Source organism: Sander lucioperca, chromosome 8 (assembly GCF_008315115.2).
Source record: "Sander lucioperca isolate FBNREF2018 chromosome 8, SLUC_FBN_1.2, whole genome shotgun sequence".
NCBI classification, from domain to species: Eukaryota; Metazoa; Chordata; class Actinopteri; order Perciformes; family Percidae; genus Sander; species Sander lucioperca.
Genome location: NC_050180.1, coordinates 15,176,040 through 15,196,858, shown reverse-complemented (window position 1 = coordinate 15,196,858; position 20,819 = coordinate 15,176,040). Strand labels below are relative to the sequence as shown.

Genomic DNA, 20,819 nt, shown 5'->3' with positions numbered 1-20,819 from the left:
GCTGCTGCATTTCAAGAAAGAGTCATAAGCACCATATACTGTTTCTAGGTAATCACCCAGTTTAATGCAAGCTTTAAATTCACACATGTATGAAACTTATGAAGAGTCCTTTTTTCCCAGGGCACCTTTTATTCTTTGTGATAGGAAATATTTTAACCAAACAAAACAAAATATTCTCCTAAACAGCACCACTTTCATGTATATGTATGTATTCAGTATAGAAAAATATCAGCTGTTGTTTTTCTGATAAAATTGTCAGTACAACAACATCATCTTCCCTTTCAGCTTAGGAACAGAAGTTGTTTTAATCATTTAATTTAAGTGCCATTCATATTTGATTCCTGTATAAAATGTCTTGTCTCTTTGACACAAGTTTTTTTTAAGTCTTTTTAGGCAAGAAGTTAACAGATTATTTGAAAAGACAGGATTATCTACAGTTCATCAAATAATTGCTGCTACATTTCCAGAGAAACATGTACAGTGTGATCATAGGACAGAGAAAATTAAAGTTTTAGAAACTATGTGGAATCTGATGGGTTGCAATTTAAATAGATTTGATGTCATTCATTCTATTTAACATAGCATGGTGATTTGTTGTAAAGTAGCATGAAATATGATAATAAATTAGACTCATTCATAATGTAACGTCATGTCTTTTTATTGATTGTTTACACTAAGTGATGTGATTTGGACTGTTCCACAAAAATGACAAGAGACATTAATGACCTGGTGAAAACTCTATACAAAATAAAAAAAAAAAACTTCAGTAACAGTCAAAGCTAACAAAAGGGTGGGTGTGCCAAATTCTTACCAAGTGATAACTGTTTCTGAGGTGTGAAGCTGCATTTATTTTGTGAAAAAACACAGCCCTCTCATTCATTTAAATGGGGCCATTCTGTTAAAGCAACAGGGCTTCTTTAAAACATCAACAACAAAAAAACAACAGTGGTACAAGCTTTGCTGGCACGTAATGTGACATCATCCAGAAAGGTCGTGTCTGGGGTTAAGGTCAGGATAGAGGGATTAATTAGGGTCAGAGGGAGAAACTAGGGTTAGGGTTAAGGTCGAAGAGATGATGAAAATGTATTTTGATTGGCAGAGGTGAACATAGGATCCTCTGATACCTATGAGATGACTGTTAATATAACTTTTAGGCATGTGTTGACCAGCAGCTGAAGATTCAGATGATATGATCTGGTATTCCTTGCCTGGACACTAAACGAAACAAATAATGTAATAGCAAATTGTGTATGTAGAGTATGTGTGTGACAAGGACAGATACTTGCACAAACTGAGTCAGTTAATAAACTGGTCATGATGTAAGTATGTAGGTTCACCTTTTAACAGAAGTAAATAAGGCACTAGAATTGTTGATATTCCTGCTGATGATGTTTGGGTTAAAGGCTTGTCAAGACTTATTTATTTCTGAATTGATAATATGAAGCATCTTTTTAAAGATGTCATAGTGTGGATGTGGTGGAAGTGGCCTCAATGCAGACGGATCATTTTACATTATTCTTTTCAAAAAGCACTGTAGGATCACATTAGGCAAAGTAGGGTAATTAGGTAAGTAGGGTGGGAAAGTGAGGGGGGGTAGGTGGGGAGGAAAGAGGGGTGAGGTCAGGGTGAGAGGAGTGGAGGGGGGGAGGATTTTGGGAGAGATAGGAGATGACGTAACTATGTAGGTTCACTTTTCAACAATAGTAAATAAGGAACTAGAATTGTTGATATTCCTGCTGATGATGTTTGCGTTAAAGGCTTGCATTGGCCTCAATGCAGACGGATCATTTTGCATTATTATTTTCAAAAAGCCCACAAGGATCAAATTAGGCCATATTATTAACTTTATTAACAAGCAACACAGATGCCACTGAAATAAAGGATACAGTATGTTCCCATTCTTGAACTTATTTCTTGTCCTGAAGAATCCATACTACAAAGTGCTCGACAACATGTGTGTCTGTGGCCTAAATGAAAATGAACGATGCCTCCTCATATGAAGCAGCCAGGTGTATACCAGGAGACCAATGTCAATGCCTGTTGTAGATGGATTTTGAATTAAAATATACCTGTTTTCTGAACAAGCGTGATTCAATGGTTTTGTTACTTTAGAAAAAAAGTATGTAATGCAGGACTCGGTCAAGACCAACTACAATATTTGTCAAGACCAATGGCCAAGTCCGAGACAAGTCTGAGTGCAATTACCACCAAGAGAAATCTGAGGCAATAGGAAAACGTCTGGAGTCCACACTCTACTCCAGCCTCGGACTACGGCATTGCAAGGTGTGTGATGGATGAGTTAGTGGCAAACGTTTACCCACATCCCAAGAGATACTTCTTAAATTTGTGTTCTCACATTTCAGTTAGATAAGAGATTTCTTTTTACTTTTACTACATTAAAGGAGGGATGAAAACGTTTTAGCTGCTGAGGATTTAATTCCTCAACAACCCTTGCTGCCACTAGAGGTCTCCGTTTGCCACTAATTAATTTAGGTGAAGGCCTGTTTTCTCTGTCAGTTCCCTATCAACACACACATGTGGGGCCCATATGGGTTGGATATGTGCTGGTGAGTGGGACCCATCTGGGCAGCCCAGTTAATTTTGTCTGGGGGTTCCATGGTGGTCCCATGTGGGCAAGCCACTGAAAGAAATATTAACTCACGCATTGCCCCCGAGCACACAAGGTGCATTTAATCTAACACAAAACTGGTAACTAAACCTATGCTCTGCTGAGCTGAGCTCTGCTTATATTTCAGGATAAACCACCTTCCCATTCATGTACTGGCCTTTTTGAGTGCACCTCTCACACCCATAATAGCCCATATGGCCTTTGGAGCATTTAAGAAAGGCACGAGCAGGTGCATCACAAATAAAAGCACTGGGTAATGCTACCCTGAAATGTACACCATTGTTCACAATACCACTCTGAGAAACGGCTTTCATATTCTTGCACATCTGTGGGTTTGGACGCACCTGAGTACACTCCAATTACAAACACACTACACCCTGGAATTTCCTTAATCCTACCCAGAATAGGCCACTGACTCATACTGGAGCTACAGAATAAGGGCAATCCATTGATGTTAATTCAAAGTGTGAGAGTATCAGTCACATTTGCTAAATGTCCTAAAGATGTTAGTTCAGCAATGAGAGCATTTTTGATTCCAAAGTAGTAGGACCCCCAGCCATTTTCGTCACATTGCAAGATCTGTCAGTGGACATAAGAGTTCTGGCATCCATTGGGATATCAAGGCCCTTCCTCCTTAGGATTTTAAGAAGTGCAGACAATGCTGTTTGTGGTATGTTTAATTCTGCAGCCCACTCTGCAAGTCCACATGAATCATCATTATAATCTTCCAAGTCAGAACATTCATCTCCATGCAAATCACAGTCACAACCAGGCATATCACATGGCACCCAGTTTTCAGAATCCAAATCATCAAATGAGGAAATGTTAAAATAAAAAAAAAAATCTGATGAATTTTCATCTTCTAAATCATTTGATGAATTCTCAAAACAATTCTGATCACAAGCATCGTACAAAGTGTCCGTGGAATCTTTGCTTTCAGTATGTGTAACAGATTATGAAAAGTCTGTTAATTTTAAATAAATCTAGATTTAGATTCCCGGGCCACACCAACACAGCGAGAAGGACACAAGGAGTGTATAAAAATAGTATTTTATTCTGTTAAAAGTTAAAGTTTAAAACAATATTAGAATGCCATCTCCTCAAATAAAAACCCGGGAGACCATAAAACCATGGATCGTCCAATCTGTCCCAGGGTGAAACAATACCCGAGTCCAGTCCAGCCTGGAGTCAGCTCTGTGTTTCCCCTGTCGCCGGCACGGAATGTTTTGCTTCAGTGGGGCTTCGAATAACCTATTCCAATCCAGAGATCCGGGACCAGGAATTCCGTGGTGCCGTTCTGCTTCTGTCAGTGGAGAAATGTAAAATCAATGGGTAGCCTACTCTTAGCCCGGCAACTTTAAAACAGTCTCGGATGACTAGAGTGACGACTTTCCTTTCCTGTACTTCATGTGGGCTCGTCAACAATACTGCCGTATCTGCTGCTCTGTTGTCGGCCCCAGGATCTGGCACCTTCACGGAAATGAACAACAACTAAAAAAAAACGGCTCCTTTAGTTCAAATGCTAAAAACACACACACGCATCAGTGTGGGAGAAAAGGACCACTTCCCTTTAGTCGGAGTTTTGTGAGCGTTGACACTGCAGAGTCTGGGAGTCGGCTCCACCAGGGCACAGGAGATCCAGTCAACAGCAACACCACGGGGAAAGAAGCTCAGCAAGTCAGTCCGCTGCAGCACACGCTAGGTCCATCCGTCCAGAGCGCTCTTCTAGTAAGAGATCTAGCCTCCTTTTATTGGGAGTGGTCTGATCAGCTGGCAATCAGATCGCTGATGTGAACGGGGTTCTACAGGTGTGTCAATTAGTGTTTGTTGTTGCAGTTCGTGAAAGAGGGAAAACAATACTATCCAGTGTCCACAACAAAATATAATAAAGTAAATCCACAGCAAACAATATAGAAAACCCACAGCAAACAATAAGGAAAAACACAGCAAACGATAGAGTTTTAAGGCAAAAATCAATCAATAACAATTATACAAAATAAACTAAGGTCATCAATCACACTGCGCCACTGGTTTTATATTATGACACTCCTCCCCCCCTTTAACAGTTGTCGTCCCGACAAAGTCTTAATGTCCATACCTGTCTGGAGGCCTACCCCTATTTTGTCTCTGGGACCTACGCAGGGGTGATCTGTCTCCTGGCTCAGGTCTCACAATAGGCGCTACTGGGTCATTGTCCACTGAAATTGCAGGAGGGGCACATGCTATGGGCACAAAGGTCAGAGGTAACAACAAAGGCCGAGGATACAAGGCATTCGAAAAATTGGGGTTCACCGTTTCAGTCTCTGGGGCTTGTTGAGGCTCCTCAGGGGGGTTGAAAAGGCAAGGCCTTAGGTGATTCCGATGAATTGTCCTGATGGGGCCTTCTTTTCCTTCAGGCTTTATCTGAAAAACTGGCAAACCTGGACGTTGTTGATCAATAACCACGTAGAGTTGGGGCTGCCAGTGAGGTGCCAACTTCCCTTGTTCTCTACGGCGGAAGTTACGCAGGAGCACTCGCTCTCCGGGCAACAAGGGGAGGTCCTTTGTTTTCTGATCATACCTGGCCTTGTCCCGCATTCTGCTTTCTCTGGTTTTTGCTGCCACCTGTCTGTAGACTCTCTGTAGGGTCTGGTTGTGTTGGTGAACCCAACCCTCCAAGTCTTTTCTTTGGGTCAATGGTGGCGCACCAACAGCCGTTTCCACTGGCAGGCGGGCGTGTCGGCCAAACATGACAAAGTGGGGGGTCAATCCTGTGGTCTCATGAGGGGTGTTGTTATACATCTGTAGGAGAGTTGGCAAGTGATCTGGCCACCGCACTTGGTCTCCTGGACTCAGTGTTCCTAACAAAGACAGAACAGTCTTGTTAAACCTTTCACAGGCTCCATTTCCTTGGGGCCTGTAGGGTGTGGTTTGGACTTTGGCACACCCATATAGACTGCACAGCTGTGCCACCATGGTTGACTCAAAGGCTGCTCCTTGATCTGAGAGGATTCGTTCTGGACATCCCCATGGCTGGATGAGGTGGCGCCAAAGAGCATGTGTTGTAGTGGCTGCTGTCTGGTCTTTTGTAGGAACAGCCCATCCGTACTTAGAGAAAAGGTCAGTTATTACCAACAGATAAGGATAAGTATCGCCATGCCTACCAAGAGACAAATAGTCAATTGAAACAGTTTCCAAAGGGTATGATGTAAGAATAGGCACCAAGGGTGCCCTTACCTCTGGTCCTCTTTTCTGTTGAGTGCAAACTGAACATTTGGATGCCCATTCTTGCAAGTCAACACCCATCCCAGGCCAGTAGAAGGTTTTTCTCAGCAAGCCCTCAATCTTGGCTATCCCCATATGGCCTGAGGCGTTGTGATACTTTTCCCACAACTTATGAGCCTTGTCTGTGGGAACCACGATTTGGTAGAGGCTCAACCCTGTATGACGTTCTTGGGTCCTCCGCTTTAAGACACCCTCCTGGATGTGTAGTCGACTCCATTCCCTTAAGAGGCGTTTTATTGCAGGCAGGCACGCTTTCCTCTCCTTGGCTCCTGGAAAACAATTTCCAACCACCCAACTCTTCATTTGGGCCACCGTCTGGTCTCCCTCCTGCCAATCCTTCCAATGGTCTCCGGCTTCTGTGCTAGCCTCCGACTCCACCACTGCTGTCTCCACTTGGGCCTGTCGGTCGGATCCTGTTTCCTGTGGTAACCTGGCACGGTGACTCCTCCCACTGAAAAATCCAAGATGGCGTAGCCAGTATATGGGATCTGTAGTCCATTAGCTGCTTTTAGAGAAAGATCTTGTGGGCTTCGCTTCTGCTCTCCACTCAGCCATTTCTGGAAGAAAGTTTCACTAAACAGCGTAACTTGTGAGCCTGTATCAAGCAAGCAGGGCAATTTCACTCCCGCAACAACAACTTCAACTCCTGGACACGTCCCCACCAGGGATGGTTTGTCTGTTTGGTTTCCCTGGTCCCCCTCCCCAACCACCTGGCTCTCAGTGGTTGGAGCTGCTAGTTTAACTGCCTCCTCCCCTGTTGACAGTACCTTTGGATGTGACCAGCCTTCCCACAGCCTCGGCAGATTGGTTTGCCCCGGTTGTCCCATTCCAAAGTCTTGTGACGCCTGGGGGAGGCAGTATAGCGGCCTTCCCGAACAGCCCCCCTAGGGGATAAGGGCAGGTCTCTATGCACAATGGTCTGCCTTTGGAGTTCCTGTTGCACCACACCAGGCCTCAAGCCCAGGACAAGCTGGTCCCTAATAGTCATCTCGTCCTAGGCAGAGCCCGCTGGTTCCTGCACCCTCCATGTGGAGAATAGTTCCCGGAGACGAAGAATAACAGCAGAAACAGTTTCCTCTTCCTGGTGGTGACATTTAAAAAATTGTGCCCGGAGCTGGGCTACTGGTGTTATACGCCCATACAGCCTCTTTAACTCCTGCAGCATGTCTACACTTGTTAAGCGTCTTCCTGGATTCAGTAGCCTCATTTCTCTTTTTGCATCACCCTCAAGTGCCCCATATATAAAGTCAATTTTCTGTTCCTCATTTAACCCTTGTGCCCTCAGCATAGCCTGTACCTGCCCACTCCATTCAGAAAAACTCATTTTACTTGAGTCACCATTAAACCTTGGGATCCATGGGACCCCCATAAACCAAGGCATCATCATTGCATTTATCACAGGCTGACTAAGTGTAACACTTTCTAGCCTGGCCCCAGTTCCTTGTGACACACTACACCCTGGACCTTCAGGCTGTCCATTTTCGTCTGCCATTCTACACTGTGTGGTGTGGAAAGGGAATCCTGCCGACAACGCCACTAATGTAACAGATTATGGAAGTCTGTTAATTTTAAATAAATCTAGATTTAGATTCCTGGGCCACACCAACACAGCGAGAAGGACACAAGGAGTGTATAAAAATAGTATTTCATTCTGTTAAAAGTTAAAGTTTAAAACAACAATATTAGAATGACATCTCCTCAAATAAAAACCCGGGAGACCATAAAACCATGGATCGTCCAATGTTCTGTCCCAGGGTGAAACAATACCCGAGTCCAGTCCAGCCTGGAGTCAGCTCTGTGTTTCCCCTGTCGCCGGCACGGAATGTCTTGCTTCAGCGGGGCTTCAAATAACCTATTCCAATCCAGAGATCCGGGACCAGGAATTCCGTGGTGCCGTTCTGCTTCTGTCAGTGGAGAAATGTAAAATCAATGGGTAGCCTACTCTTAGCCCGGCAACTTTAAAACCGTCTCGGATGACTAGAGTGACGACTTTCCTTTCCTGTACTTCATGTGGGCTCGTCAACAATACTGCCGTATCTGCTGCTCTGTCATCGGCCCCTGGATCTGGCACCTTCACGGAAATGAACAACAACTAAAAAAAAAACGGCTCCTTTAGCTCAAATGCTAAAAACACACACACACATCAGTGTGGGAGAAAAGGACCACTTCCCTTTAGTCGGAGTTTTGTGAGCGTTGACACTGCAGAGTCTGGGAGTCGGCTCCACCAGGGCACAGGAGTATGAAGGTAAATATGGTGCAAAAAGGGAGAGCTTGTAGAATACAATGTGAGAACTTGTAGAACAAAAAATCTGAACATGTATGTTAAAATTTGCACTTGTAAAAATTTAATTTGCACTTGTAAAAATAAAATTTGCACTTGTAAAAAATATTCACACACATGTGATCTGAATTTGAAGTCATACAAAGAAAAAAAACATGAGAGCTTGTAAAAAAAATCTGAACTTGTAAGTTGAAATTTGCACTTGTAGAAAATGTTCACACACCTGTATTCTGAATGTGAAGTTACAGAAAAAATATTCACAAATGTGTAGATTGATATTTACATGAACACAATGACAGCTGCAAACTTATAATGCAACATTTACTCGTATACTTTTTTTTTTTAACTCTGGTTCATTTTCCATCACAACCACAACTCAGTGATTACAACCTCTCGAATCTGTCACTGCAACTTCACATATGTGCTCTCTCGCATCACAAAGTGGCCAATCTGCGCACCTCGACTTTCACAACACTCTTGACGATACATTTGGTGCAAAACTAATTTGTACCTGTGGACTTAGGCTGTGGAGCTCTGAGCTAACAGAACGGGAAAAGTCTTCTTATATACAGTCTATGGGAAAAGCAGGGTTTCTATCGCCAGATGAGGGACAACTCTGTCCGGCTTATTTATGTAGCATGGAAACTTGGCGGAATAGCATGCTAGCGTTAGCTAACTAGCAGCCAGCCCGCTTCTAAATAAATACCTTTTAATTGTCTAAACATTTTTAACAGTCAAACTAAAACACTGGCGGTGAGCTCCACGGCCTGCAGCCGCACAGAGAGGGAGCACATATGTGAAGTTGCAGTGACAGATTCCAGAGGTTGTAATCACTGAGTTGTGGTTGTGATGGAAAATGAACCAGAGTAAAAAAAAAAGGATACGAGTAAATGTTGCATTATAAGTTTGCAGCTGTCATTGTGTTCATGTAAATATCAATCTACACATTTGTGAATATTTTTTCTGTAACTTCACATTCAGAATACAGGTGTGTGAACATTTTCTACAAGTGCAAATTTCAACTTACAAGTTCAGACTTTTTTTTACAAGCTCTCATGTGTTTTTTTTCTTTGTATGACTTCAAATTTAGATCACATGTGTGTGAATATTTTTTACAAGTGCAAATTTTATTTTTACAAGTGCAAATTAAATTTTTACAAGTGCAAATTTTAACATACAAGTTCAGATTTTTTGTACTGCAAGTTCTCACATTGTATTCTACAAGCTCTCCCTTTTTGCACCATATTTACCTTCATACAGGAGATCCAGTCAACAGCAACACCACGGGGAAAGAAGCTCAGCAAGTCAGTCCGCTGCAGCACACGGTAGGTCCATCCGTCCAGAGCGTTGTCTTCTAGTAAGAGATCTAGCCTCCTTTTAGGAGTGGTCTGATCAGCTGGCAATCAGATCGCTGATGTGAACGGGGTTCTACAGGTGTGTCAATTAGTGTTTGTTGTTGCAGTTCGTGAAAGAGGGAAAACAATACTATCCAGTGTCCACAACAAAATATAATAAAGTAAATCCACAGCAAACAATATAGAAAAACCACAGCAAACAATAAGGAAAAACACAGCAAACGATAGAGTTTTAAGGCAAAAATCAATCAATAACAATTATACAAAATAAACTAAGGTCATCAATCACACTGCGCCACTGGTTTTATATTATGACATATGCTCTAACAAATCATCCAGTGGGGATTCCTTTTTTAGAATCATGTGCCAACAAATCATCAATCATAGACTCCTTTTCAAGGAGACGCAAATGTTCCTCCACTTTCGCTTATATTTTGCTTAGTTCTTTCTGAACACTCCATTATTTAAAAAAAAGTTTTCAGCTATGATTACAGGGGATCGGGAATGACAAACTCTAGAGTACAATTGCAAATAATATAGTTTGTTGAAGCTGGTATTAATGTGGCTGATTTTACCAACTGTTCTTCTAGTAGCCTTCAATGTGATCAGTACGCTATTTGAAAGATAGCATTAGTCTCTGTTAAGGCCTAATGCTTTGCACTAGCACGGCACCCCTTCTCCAGAATGGACCTACCAGCCCACTCATTCCTAGTCCCAATACAACATCAACAACTACAAAAAAAAATCACATCATTGATTTGACAACCAAGCAGCAGGTGTCAAGTATGCAATTAAAGATTTTTTTGGGGGGCATTTTTAGGCCTTTATTTCCACAGGACAGATCAAGACATGAAAGGGGACAGAGGGGGAATGACACGCAGCAAAGGGCTGCAGGTCGGAGTCGAACCCGCGGCCGCTGCGTTGAGGAGCAAACCCCTACACATCTGCGCCTCCTCCACCAACTGGGCTAACCAGGCCACTAAGTATGCAATTAGTGAAAATAACATCCAGTCCTATGTAACAGAACTGCTATTACAACAAGAACTACTAATATCACCACAACTAAAATCACATTTGTTTCTGGAAAAGATGTAAAGGAAGGCACATTTTTTAGAATGTTGAGATGTAAGGTTAGCCTACCATCTCTCTCCTTCTGTCGTGTGCGCGCTGCACTCACTTCCTTAGTCTAATTTTCTCTTGTGCGAGTAAAACCTAGCCCATTACAAAAGAACTAATGACTTGAGACGAAATCACCTAATTCACCAGCCACTGATATAAGTCCATTCTCAAACATTGATTTGAGTCATCATCAGTGTTTTTGCTTGTGTGTTTTGCAACAAGTGCAAACATTAAAATGCTACCAGCTGGTAAAAGCAGAGAAATGGGCATTTTACAGCTTTTCTTTAACAGCTTGCTAGCTATGCCTGTTTGACTCAAGAGGGTAAGCGAGCCTCTGCAAAGCGTAGCTCCTATGGCGCCATTTTGATGTTAACAAGCCATCACCTCCCGTTAGCAATCCATTGACTGCCATTCATTTTGGCGCCACTTTGACAGCGAATAACTTTACATCTGAAGCTTTTAAAGACTTTATTTGTCCATTGTTTATTTCTAAAGAAACACAACAATGTATAAAAGGCTCCATTACCTTGTACCTCACGTTATGGCTCCGTAGCAGACGTTTTTATAAAAATAGGCTAACGATTGTGTCATAACCACGCAACTTACTGTCGCACAGTAGAGAAATAGACGGGTTTCCTGTTTCCAAACATTACAGGGTGCGTGCGCATACCAGGGGCAGAAAGCCAGATTGGTGAGCTGGTCCACTACTGCAACAACCTTAAGCTTTCCTTATTGTTTGTATATAGCCAACTGCTGACTCAATAAAACATGATTTTAGTTGGATCTGTCTTTAATTTTGCAGTGTTACTGTGATATATATGTATGGCTATAATTATCATTTTAGGCTAATGTAATAGCCAATGTTAGCAGCAGGGTTACCCCCGAGTGTATCCCTATGGTTGGTTTATGCCTTAAAATAATGGCCAGGATTTCCGGGAAAAGATACGATATGTGTGTCTCCATTTCACAACATCGCTGCAGGTTGACTGTTTTTAGCAGCAGAGGTTGATTGTGGGCGAGAGGGTGACAACACTGTCGTGGTTAGCTCGCCGAAACTCTACTGCCGCTGTCTCAGCAATGTTAGCGAATTTCCGCTAGCATATAGGCTACCTATAGCCAGTTAGCTTTGTGTGTAACGTAATAAAAACCCACCCATCTCGTAGGAGCGAAGCTTAATATTTTATTCAATAACATTATGGTACAAAAGGAGCACTAACGCCACAGGTCTTATGTTGACAACGTGGACGCAGATATAAGAAACTACGAAGGCAGTCGTAATATTTACCTAGCTAGCAGGCTAGGCTAACGCTGTTGCGCTAACGTTAGCAAAACATCGGCGTAGCTTTAGCTAGCGGTCTAAACTTATCTCGAGTCCGGACTTTTAACTATCTACGGTCCGTACTCGAGTACTACAGCCCTGAAAGGTAGATATCACTTAGCTGAACAATTGAACAAGCTGCAGCTTCTCCGACTGATACAATGGGAGCCTCTTGCATATGACCCCAATCTGCCCTCTTATGGCTTGAAGCCATAACCTCCGCCGGTTTTTGCCAAAACCATGCTTCCCCCTAGGTATGTTAAACATCAGGCACCCACCACTGGCTCTGTTTGTACAATTTACCACGCAACAACTCCTTGGCATTTTGACTTACGCTATGCTGCTACTACTACTAGCTACACGAAACACGTCTTCTTTCTGCTTCCCGGTTGTGTGTGCAAGCAGTGATGACGTTACCGAGAAATCCATGTATTACCTTAGTACAGGAGAAGCTCGCAGACAGTTTCGACTCACATTAGCTGTTTAAGTGTAATTACTAATGTTAACTAGCATTTTTTTTTTTTTTTTTTAAAGATTATTTTTTGGGCATTTTCGACCTTTATTTTTGACAGGACAGATGAAGATGTGAAAGGGGAGAGAAGGGGGAATGACATGCAGCAAAGGGCCGCAGGTTGGAGTCGAACCCGGGCCCGCTGCGTCGAGGAGTAAACCTCTATATATGGGCACCCGCTCTACCAACTGAGCTATCTGGGCGCCCGTTAACTAGCATTTTAGTTAGCAATAATTAGCCTGTGCCTATGTTATCTCCTTACATATACCTACACTCTCAGTCTGCAAGATTGGGAATGATTGAGATTTCTCTTGGCACAGCTACCAGAAGACTTCCAACTTTGGACAGGTTGCTCACGTCACATCTACGTCTTCAAGCTCAGTTGGAGGCTGCTCAGTAACGCTCAGCCATCACCGGAAAATAGCTTCTAACATCCTTCACTGGTCTCCGTCCAAAGACACGGGATCTGTTGGTCCATTATATATATGCCCATACCCATCATACTTACAACCAGGGCCTGAAATCAACACCCAACCACACGCCAAATGCAGGTGAATTTTGCCATTGGGTGGTAAAACTGTCAATCTACCTGCCACATTGGCTGGTAGCCAGTGAGAATTGAATGACTTTACTGCGGTGAAGAGGCCGGCTAAAACAAGCAGCCAACAAAAAGATTAGGTGATTAGATAATTCAGAGAAAGTATAAAAAAAAGACATTTTAACCCTATTTGGTTGGAGCTGTTGCCTGCGACGGGAGAAACACATACTTTATTTGTCTTATTTAATATCTCCTGATCAATATAGTGTAGAGAATTCCTTTTTTTCTCTAGAAGCAGAGAAATGCACCGTTTCAACGAGGTCCTCTGACAATTGTGGTTTAGTAATCCGGTCAGAAAAACAGGTACTTTTTGGAGACTTTGCACAATAATTCCAGAGCAATAAATCCACAATTGAACTGCTATTTACTGTGTTTAGTCATCTTTTTGTACCAAAAAACAATGTCTTCGTGTTAGCTGGATGCCATTTTTGATAAGGGCACTTTGACGGACAGCTGGCTCGACCAATGACATCGAGTCATTTTGGGGGATCGAGTTTACTCAACCAATAGAGAGACCTTACAGGAGGGTCTTATTTACTAGGTCTGTGTGTGTATTGGAAGGCAGAGGAGAGAAAGAAAAGAAACGTCAGAATGAAGCCTGGAGGTTGAAATGAGTGTAGTTTGGCCTACTGATGTCAGATAGCAGACAGATAATGCTCTGGAGCTGACATAACTAACATTTTTGGATAAAAGTGTATGGGATTTTCTGGGAAAAAACCTAAATAGTTTTATATTTTTGTTAGATACAGAGCTTATTCTTGTTTGCCCTGATTGACAACACCTAGAAGAACACTTTTTAAAAGCCAAAAGGAAGTCATTATTGTTCTTTGTGTGATTTCAATGTGTGCTGAACCCCTCTGGACAGGAAGTTTGTTCACACCTGCATGGGTTAGTCAGATGATGACATCTCGACCAATGAGGTGTCACTGCCAGCAGAGGTGTGAAGAAAATCAAGCATCAGCATGAACCATTAACATATGATGTAATCATTACTGAACAGTGATGCATTTTCAGTTCATATTATGTCTGACATCAGTACAATAATTTAATCAATCGGAATTTTTTTTGATTTTTAATAATAAAAAGGGATTTAATTAGCATGTGTAATGTGAGAGGGGTTGCTGCCAGTCACAAATCCACAGAGAATTATCTCCCAACTGTGCAGCTCCTCACAGCTCTTCACTATTTTTTTTTTGATTTTAAGGCCCAAATGTGATTTGTTACACTGTCACAGCTCTAATAATAATAATAATAATAATAATAATAATAATAATAATAATAATAATAATAATAATTAATAATAATAATAATAATAACAAAACATTTACGAACACGTCACGTGGGTCTGGCTTCTCAAGCTGACCGATAATGGCTGATTGTTCGAAATACGACCTCGTATTTTACGAAAATAGTTCACTGAAACGTGTTTCTGAAAACATTTTAAGCGAGGAATAGGCCATACAGTTGCTGAATCTGTCTTCATTTCAGATCGACAAAGGTCAGTTTAAAAGATTTTCGTCAGATTTTGAGAGGCGTTCGTCACTCATCCCGCTCGCCATTTCCGGGTTAGCACTCCACCAATCAGATTGGTCATTGAGTCCAACTGCCTGCCCTCTGACCCAGCCAGTCAGGTTGGCCAAAATGAAGGCCAACGGCCCCTCTGATGGACGACGGCACGGAACACGAGTCATCGACCTCGCCAGACTGTCCGATGGCCGATTATCGGGTTGGTGTGTCAGGGCCTTAAAACCCTACTGAACCAAAGACTTTGGTGCAGCTCAGCAGCAAATAGAGATTGGCCAGTGAATAAAGTGGATGATTTTGCAGGTTAAGAGGGTTAGGGATGATGTGCTGCTGGAGTGCACCAAAATGTACGGACGGGGCCATAGCAATTAAGCGAAAACATTACATAAGGACACAAAGAATAAGAGCACCAATTTCTGTGTAAGAAAACAGGTTTGGGTAGTGGACAGGTAAAAAAAAAAAACTTTCACCCACGAGACCAGGGATTGTCAGAATAAATCAAATCGATCAGAATAGTTGAGGGCTGAGAATACAGCTATGAGAAGGTAATATATGAAGTTGAAGCTAACTCTGACAGCTGTAGGGCAGCTAACATAAACTTCAACATAATAGCTGTCTCCATTAAGCTCCCAGCTAACGTTAAGCTCTTATAACTTGCGACGCAGTTAGGAAACAAGAACGAGCTAACTAATGGTAACATAAGAATTTTGGCTCAGTTTATGTTGATTTTAAAATCACGTTAAAACTATTTCCCATCCTTCTTCTGATTTCCAGCCGCAGCCTGTCACCCCTCCGCCCCTGTACTAATGTAACATTAGCTCCTGTGATGTTAAGACCTCACAATGCCTTGTGTTTCTCACTCCCGCTAACTTATTGTTCATCAGACATGACATGACAAAAGCATTTTGTTTTCATGTGCGGGTCGGCCAAGGTGAGAAGAGGGAGATTAGCTAACATCTGCCAACACATATTTATTTAAAAAAAAAAAAAAAAATCACATTTGAAAAGTAATTTCAGCATTCGAATAGTATTGATTTTTAAAGAAATTAAATAGTAAGACCTTTTGTTTCTTTATCCTGGCTGTTGCTGTCTCTGCATTTTGGGTCTGAACCTGCACAACCCTGACAGTAAAGACATCAGTGTCCACCAGAGATTATGAGGGAGAAGAGGAAAGGTGGAGAGAATGGTAGAAAGAGAAAAATCAGTTGCATGACATTTCTTGGCAGAAAGCTTCCAGAGCTGCAGCTTCTCTCCTACTACCACTGATGAGGAAGAGACAGGACGAAGCAGAGGTCTGTACAAGGTCTGATGTTAGCTAACATTAGCATCACAATCTTTTCACTCACAATTAACATAAGCTAATAAATGTTAGCCCGATATGCAACTATCAGAACTTAATTGGCTAGTTCACATGTTAGCTTTAAAGTGCCCATATTATGAAAAAATCACTTTCTTCTGGGATTTGGGGAGTTATTTTGTGTCTCTGGTGCTTCCACACACATACAAACTTTGAAAAAAATCCATCCATGCTGTTTAGAGTGAGATACAGTTTCTGAATGTGTCCTGCCTTCAGTCTCTGGGTGAGCTGTTCAAAATCGGCACGGCTTGTGATGTCACAAGCCGAAATGAGCAGGCTAACCGCAACCATTAGCTCGTAGCGTTAGCATGCTAACGCTAGCATGCTAACGCTAGCATGCTACCTCATTCTCAATAGCAAAGCACTGCTACAACACACACAAGTTCACCATAATCTACAAAAGAACTACTTACATGTGCACCCTCATTTAGAAGTCTCCCAGCTAATCCTGCCTTGTAACTGACCGAAGTTGTAGAAACAGCCTTTCTTTTACTGTCTATGGAGCTAGCTAGCTGACATGATCTACATCTGAGCTACTGAGCATGTGCAGTGCAATCAAAGATAGTACAGAAGAAGAAGAAGAAAAGAGGTCTCACTCTGTAGCTAAAACAGAGACCAGCTGAAAAGAGGATCTGCAGCAGTGAGAGAGAGCACTGCAGTACAACAAAAATATGGTGTTTTTTGAAAATTAAACCATGTAAACCTATTCTGGTACAACCTTAAAATACAATTATGAACCTGAAAATGAGCATAATATGGCTGCTTTAAAATGAATTTGATTTAGGACTTGACTTAACTAAGGACTGGACTTGACAAAACCTGTGTCTTGACTTGCCCCCACTTAAATAACTTGAAACTTGCTTTAGACTTGAGAAAAGATGATTTGGTCACAACACTGACTGATGCTATAGTAGTATCTAAGCTGCCTTCTTTAAGAGCCTCCATTGTTGTTTAATATGAACAGTCATCAAGCACACACCTAAACCATGCTTTTATCTGCCAGTAGCTCTGCACATAACGCTGATTAGCTGGGCCTCGGACAGCAAACCATAGATTGTACATATAATGGACGTAGCATCAGTGAAGTAACCCATTGGTGTGTGGACTGCTGCTTTGAAGCTACAGTGCCTTGCAAAAGTATTCACCCCCCTCGGCATTTTTCGTGTTTTGTTGCCTCAACCTGGAATCAACATGGATTGTTTAAGGATTTGCATCATTTAATTTACAGAACATGCCCACAACTTTGAAGATGTTTTTGTTTGTTTCTTTATTGTGAAGCAAACAACAAATAGGACAAAATAACAGAAAAAAATCAATGTGCATAACTATTCACCCCCATAAAGTCAATACTTTGTAGAGCCACCTTTTGATATTTTTATATATATTTTTTATAACCTAACCCTGTCTTCTACTTCTCAACAACATTGTCCCCTACTTGTTTGGAGAGTTTCTTGGTCTTCATGGCAGTGTTTGGTTAGTGGTGCCTCTTGCTTATGTGTTGCAGCCTCTGTGGCCTTTCAAAAAAAAAAAAAGGTGTGTATATGTAATGACAGTTCATGTGACACTTAGATTGCACACAGGTGGACATCATTTCACTAATTATGTAACTTCTGAAGGTAATTGGTTGCAGCAGAGCTTTTTATGGGCTTTATAACAAAGGGGGTGAATACATACGCACATGCCAATTTTAAGTTTTTATTTCTAAAAAATATTTTTATGTATATATTTTTCTCATTTCACTTCACCAACTTAGACTATTGTGTTCTGATCCATTACATACCATTCAGATAAAAAAAAACCATTGAATTAAAGGCTGTAATGTAACAAAATAGGTAAAAAGCCAAGGGGGGTGAATACTTTTGCAAGGCATTTGCATTTTGGCCAACACTATCTTGGTATTTTGAAAACAGAGGTGACCATATTTGGTCAGCTGGGGAGATTGACACAGTTTAGCCACTGTTGTTTATGGTTTCACTGCCGCTTCACTAAGCTAAACGCTACAGAGGAAACTTTGCTGATCTCCAACTGGCTGATTCGAGATATCCAGCAGAGTTTTCTGGGCCTATCGATGGGATTGCTATGGAAAAAGTACACAGGGCGATACTCTGAAAAGGGCACATGGTGTTTAACCATGAATCCATTTAAATAGCTCACATTGTATTGTGTGAGATAACTTTATTTATTATTGTATGTGGCGTCTTCATTTGGCAGGTGCAAATGTGTCACCAAAACAATTTCCTTCCGGAGACTGTTTTGCAGAGCCACTGTCTCTGCATACAGACTTTCGCGCCTCCCAAGTCAATTGTAATTGGGTTAAAGAATGCAAATTTTATTCCTATCCCAGAATGCATCTGTGGGGTAGCCAGACCTTACTCCACGGGGCTGTAGAGATAGAGCTGGCAAGACTACTGTTTTAGAAACTTGAAAAGTTATCCATAGGACAATAATAGGACAAAGGAAAGGAAACAAGTGTAGAAAATGACAAAAGAGAGATTGGATAGAGAGACAGTGAGAAAGTCAGGGTTACAGAGAGCGATGAAGATGATGGTGGGATGTGCAGAGTGAGGGAGGAGGGGCATCAGAGTCAAACAGGAACTGAGAAAGAGGAGGGGATAAAGAGAATGTGAGAGAGATAATTCAGTTACATGACTCAGGTTTGTTCAGAAAGCTGCCAGAGCTGCAGCTATCTGCAGATCTCTGCAGATGGAGGTTGAGGACGGAGCCCAGCTCTGCTTTCCACAGTTCCCAAACACCTCCTGCAGGAAGCCCTTGTCTCCTTGGCCCCAAACAGTTACCATTATGCTGTACTCCATCTCTCTGATTACTGTGGCTCTCAACCTGCTCATCATCATCTCAATCTCCCACTTCAGGCAGGTATTAACTTCTTTTTTTTTGATTTGTAACTTAAAAAGTGTAAACAGCTGCTGTATATTTAGAAGAATTGTCTTTGAGTTAGTTCTGAATAATGTTGTACCAAATCTCTGACTTTGATACCAGAAACCTTTTTTCATGTCCACTCTCTTACCAATATTAAGCATTGTTTCTGTCCACCGTGACCTCAACCAAGTCATTTTAACTGTCTATTCTTAAACATATGGTAACTACTGATATGGTGGATCGGGAAATATTCTAGCTCATATGGATTTTCCACTTATTATTTTGAACACTGGTTTAGGTTGTTCTGTCATCGTTGGTTTAATGGTGCTTTTCTCTTTCCCTCCAGGCAGCTCCACACACCCACCAACATCCTCCTCCTCTCTCTGGCTGTCTCAGACCTTCTAGTGGGCCTCCTGCTGATGCCTGTAGAAGTTCTCAGAAAAACATCCTGCTGGTTTCTTGGTGACTTTGTGTGTGCTACGTATATTTGTGTTTCAACGATCATTACTGTATCTTCAATAGGTGACATAGTGCTCATATCAGTTGACCGTTATGTGGCTATTTGTGACCCTATGCATTACACCACTAAAGTCACTGTGAGAAGAGTTCAATTATGTGTTTATCTGTGTTGGCTCTGTTCTGTTTCCTACAGCTTTCTCTTTTTAAAAGACCTCCCGACTCAACCAGGGAGTTATACATCTTGCTACGGAGCATGTGTGTTTTTTGTTGACAATAACTTAGTGACTGTTGAGCTTGTTTTGATCTTTTTTCTTCCAGTTACAGTCATTGTAGCTCTGTATCTGAGAATATTTGCCGTGGCTGTGTCTCAGGCTCGTGCCATGCGCTCTCACATTACAGCTGTCACACTCCAGCATTCAGTGACTCTAAAGGCAAAGAAATCAGAGCTGAAAGCAGCCAGGAAACTTGGTGTTCTTGTAGTTGTGTTCCTCATGTGTTTAGGCCCATGTTACGGTTTCATTATTGCAGGTGACAATTTGATAATTGCTTTTTCTGCTTCCTTTGCAGTCTTTCTGTATTATTTTAACTCTTGTCTAAACCCTGTGATCTATGCCTTGTTTTACCCCTGGTTTAGAAAATCAGTTAAACTCATTGTTACTCTTCAGATACTGCAGCCTGGTTCCTCTGAGACCAACATGCTGTAGAGAGGCTGAGATCAGACTTGGTCTAAGGATTTAATGAATATGTTCCTGCTGTTCAGTGAGTGAGTTATCAAATAGAGAAAGTGAAGATATGCTTTCCTGTCTTTAAGTCTAAATTGTGTATGATCAACAATTGAAAGACCTGTGCTTCAGCTTTATCTTGTTGTGTATTTTGTCTCTCTGATGCTGCTGCATTTAAAGAAAGAGTCATAAGCACCATATACTGTTTCTAGGTAATCACCCAGTTTAATGCAAGCTTTAAATTCACACATGTATGAAACTTATGAAGAGTCTTTTTTTTCCAATGGAACCTTTTTTCTTTGTGATAGGAAACATTTCATCCCAACACAACAAAAGAGCTACTAAAGCTCTGTATTGATGTCTCTATGTTTGGTCAAAGCACAGAGAAAAAAATGCCCCTAAACAGCCACACTTAGAATATATAGAAAAGAAACAAAAGTAGTTTTAATCATTTCAGTAAAGTTCTATTTATGTTTGATCTGCGTATAACATTTCTTTTCTCTGTGACACAAGCATATAAAGCACTATGCTGTTCTTTTGGAAAGAAGTTAAACAACAGTATATTTATACTGATTTAAAAGACAAGATTATTTACAGTTTTTAAGATAATTGCAGTTACATTTCCTGAGAAACATCTACAGTCAAATCATATGACAGAGAAAATAAAATGTTCAATAATCATGTCAAATCTGATGGGTTGCTATTTAAAACCATTTTTATGAAAAAAAAAGAGATCAGATTTAATGTCAATCATTGCATTTTACATTTAGCAATTTGTTGTATAATATGAAATATGATAATAAAC

General features: G+C 41.4%; 1 protein-coding gene across 1 annotated transcript; it reads left to right on the top strand.

Moving 5' to 3' along the window:
- Positions 1–18,578: 18,578 nt before the first annotated feature.
- Positions 18,579–19,996, top strand: LOC116044832 (trace amine-associated receptor 13c-like). The gene is made up of 2 exons (XM_031292641.1): positions 18,579–18,830; positions 19,184–19,996. Exons 1-2 carry the CDS (start codon positions 18,660–18,662, stop codon positions 19,994–19,996), a joined length of 984 nt encoding a protein of 327 aa, XP_031148501.1. The 5' UTR covers positions 18,579–18,659.
- Positions 19,997–20,819: the final 823 nt, after the last annotated feature.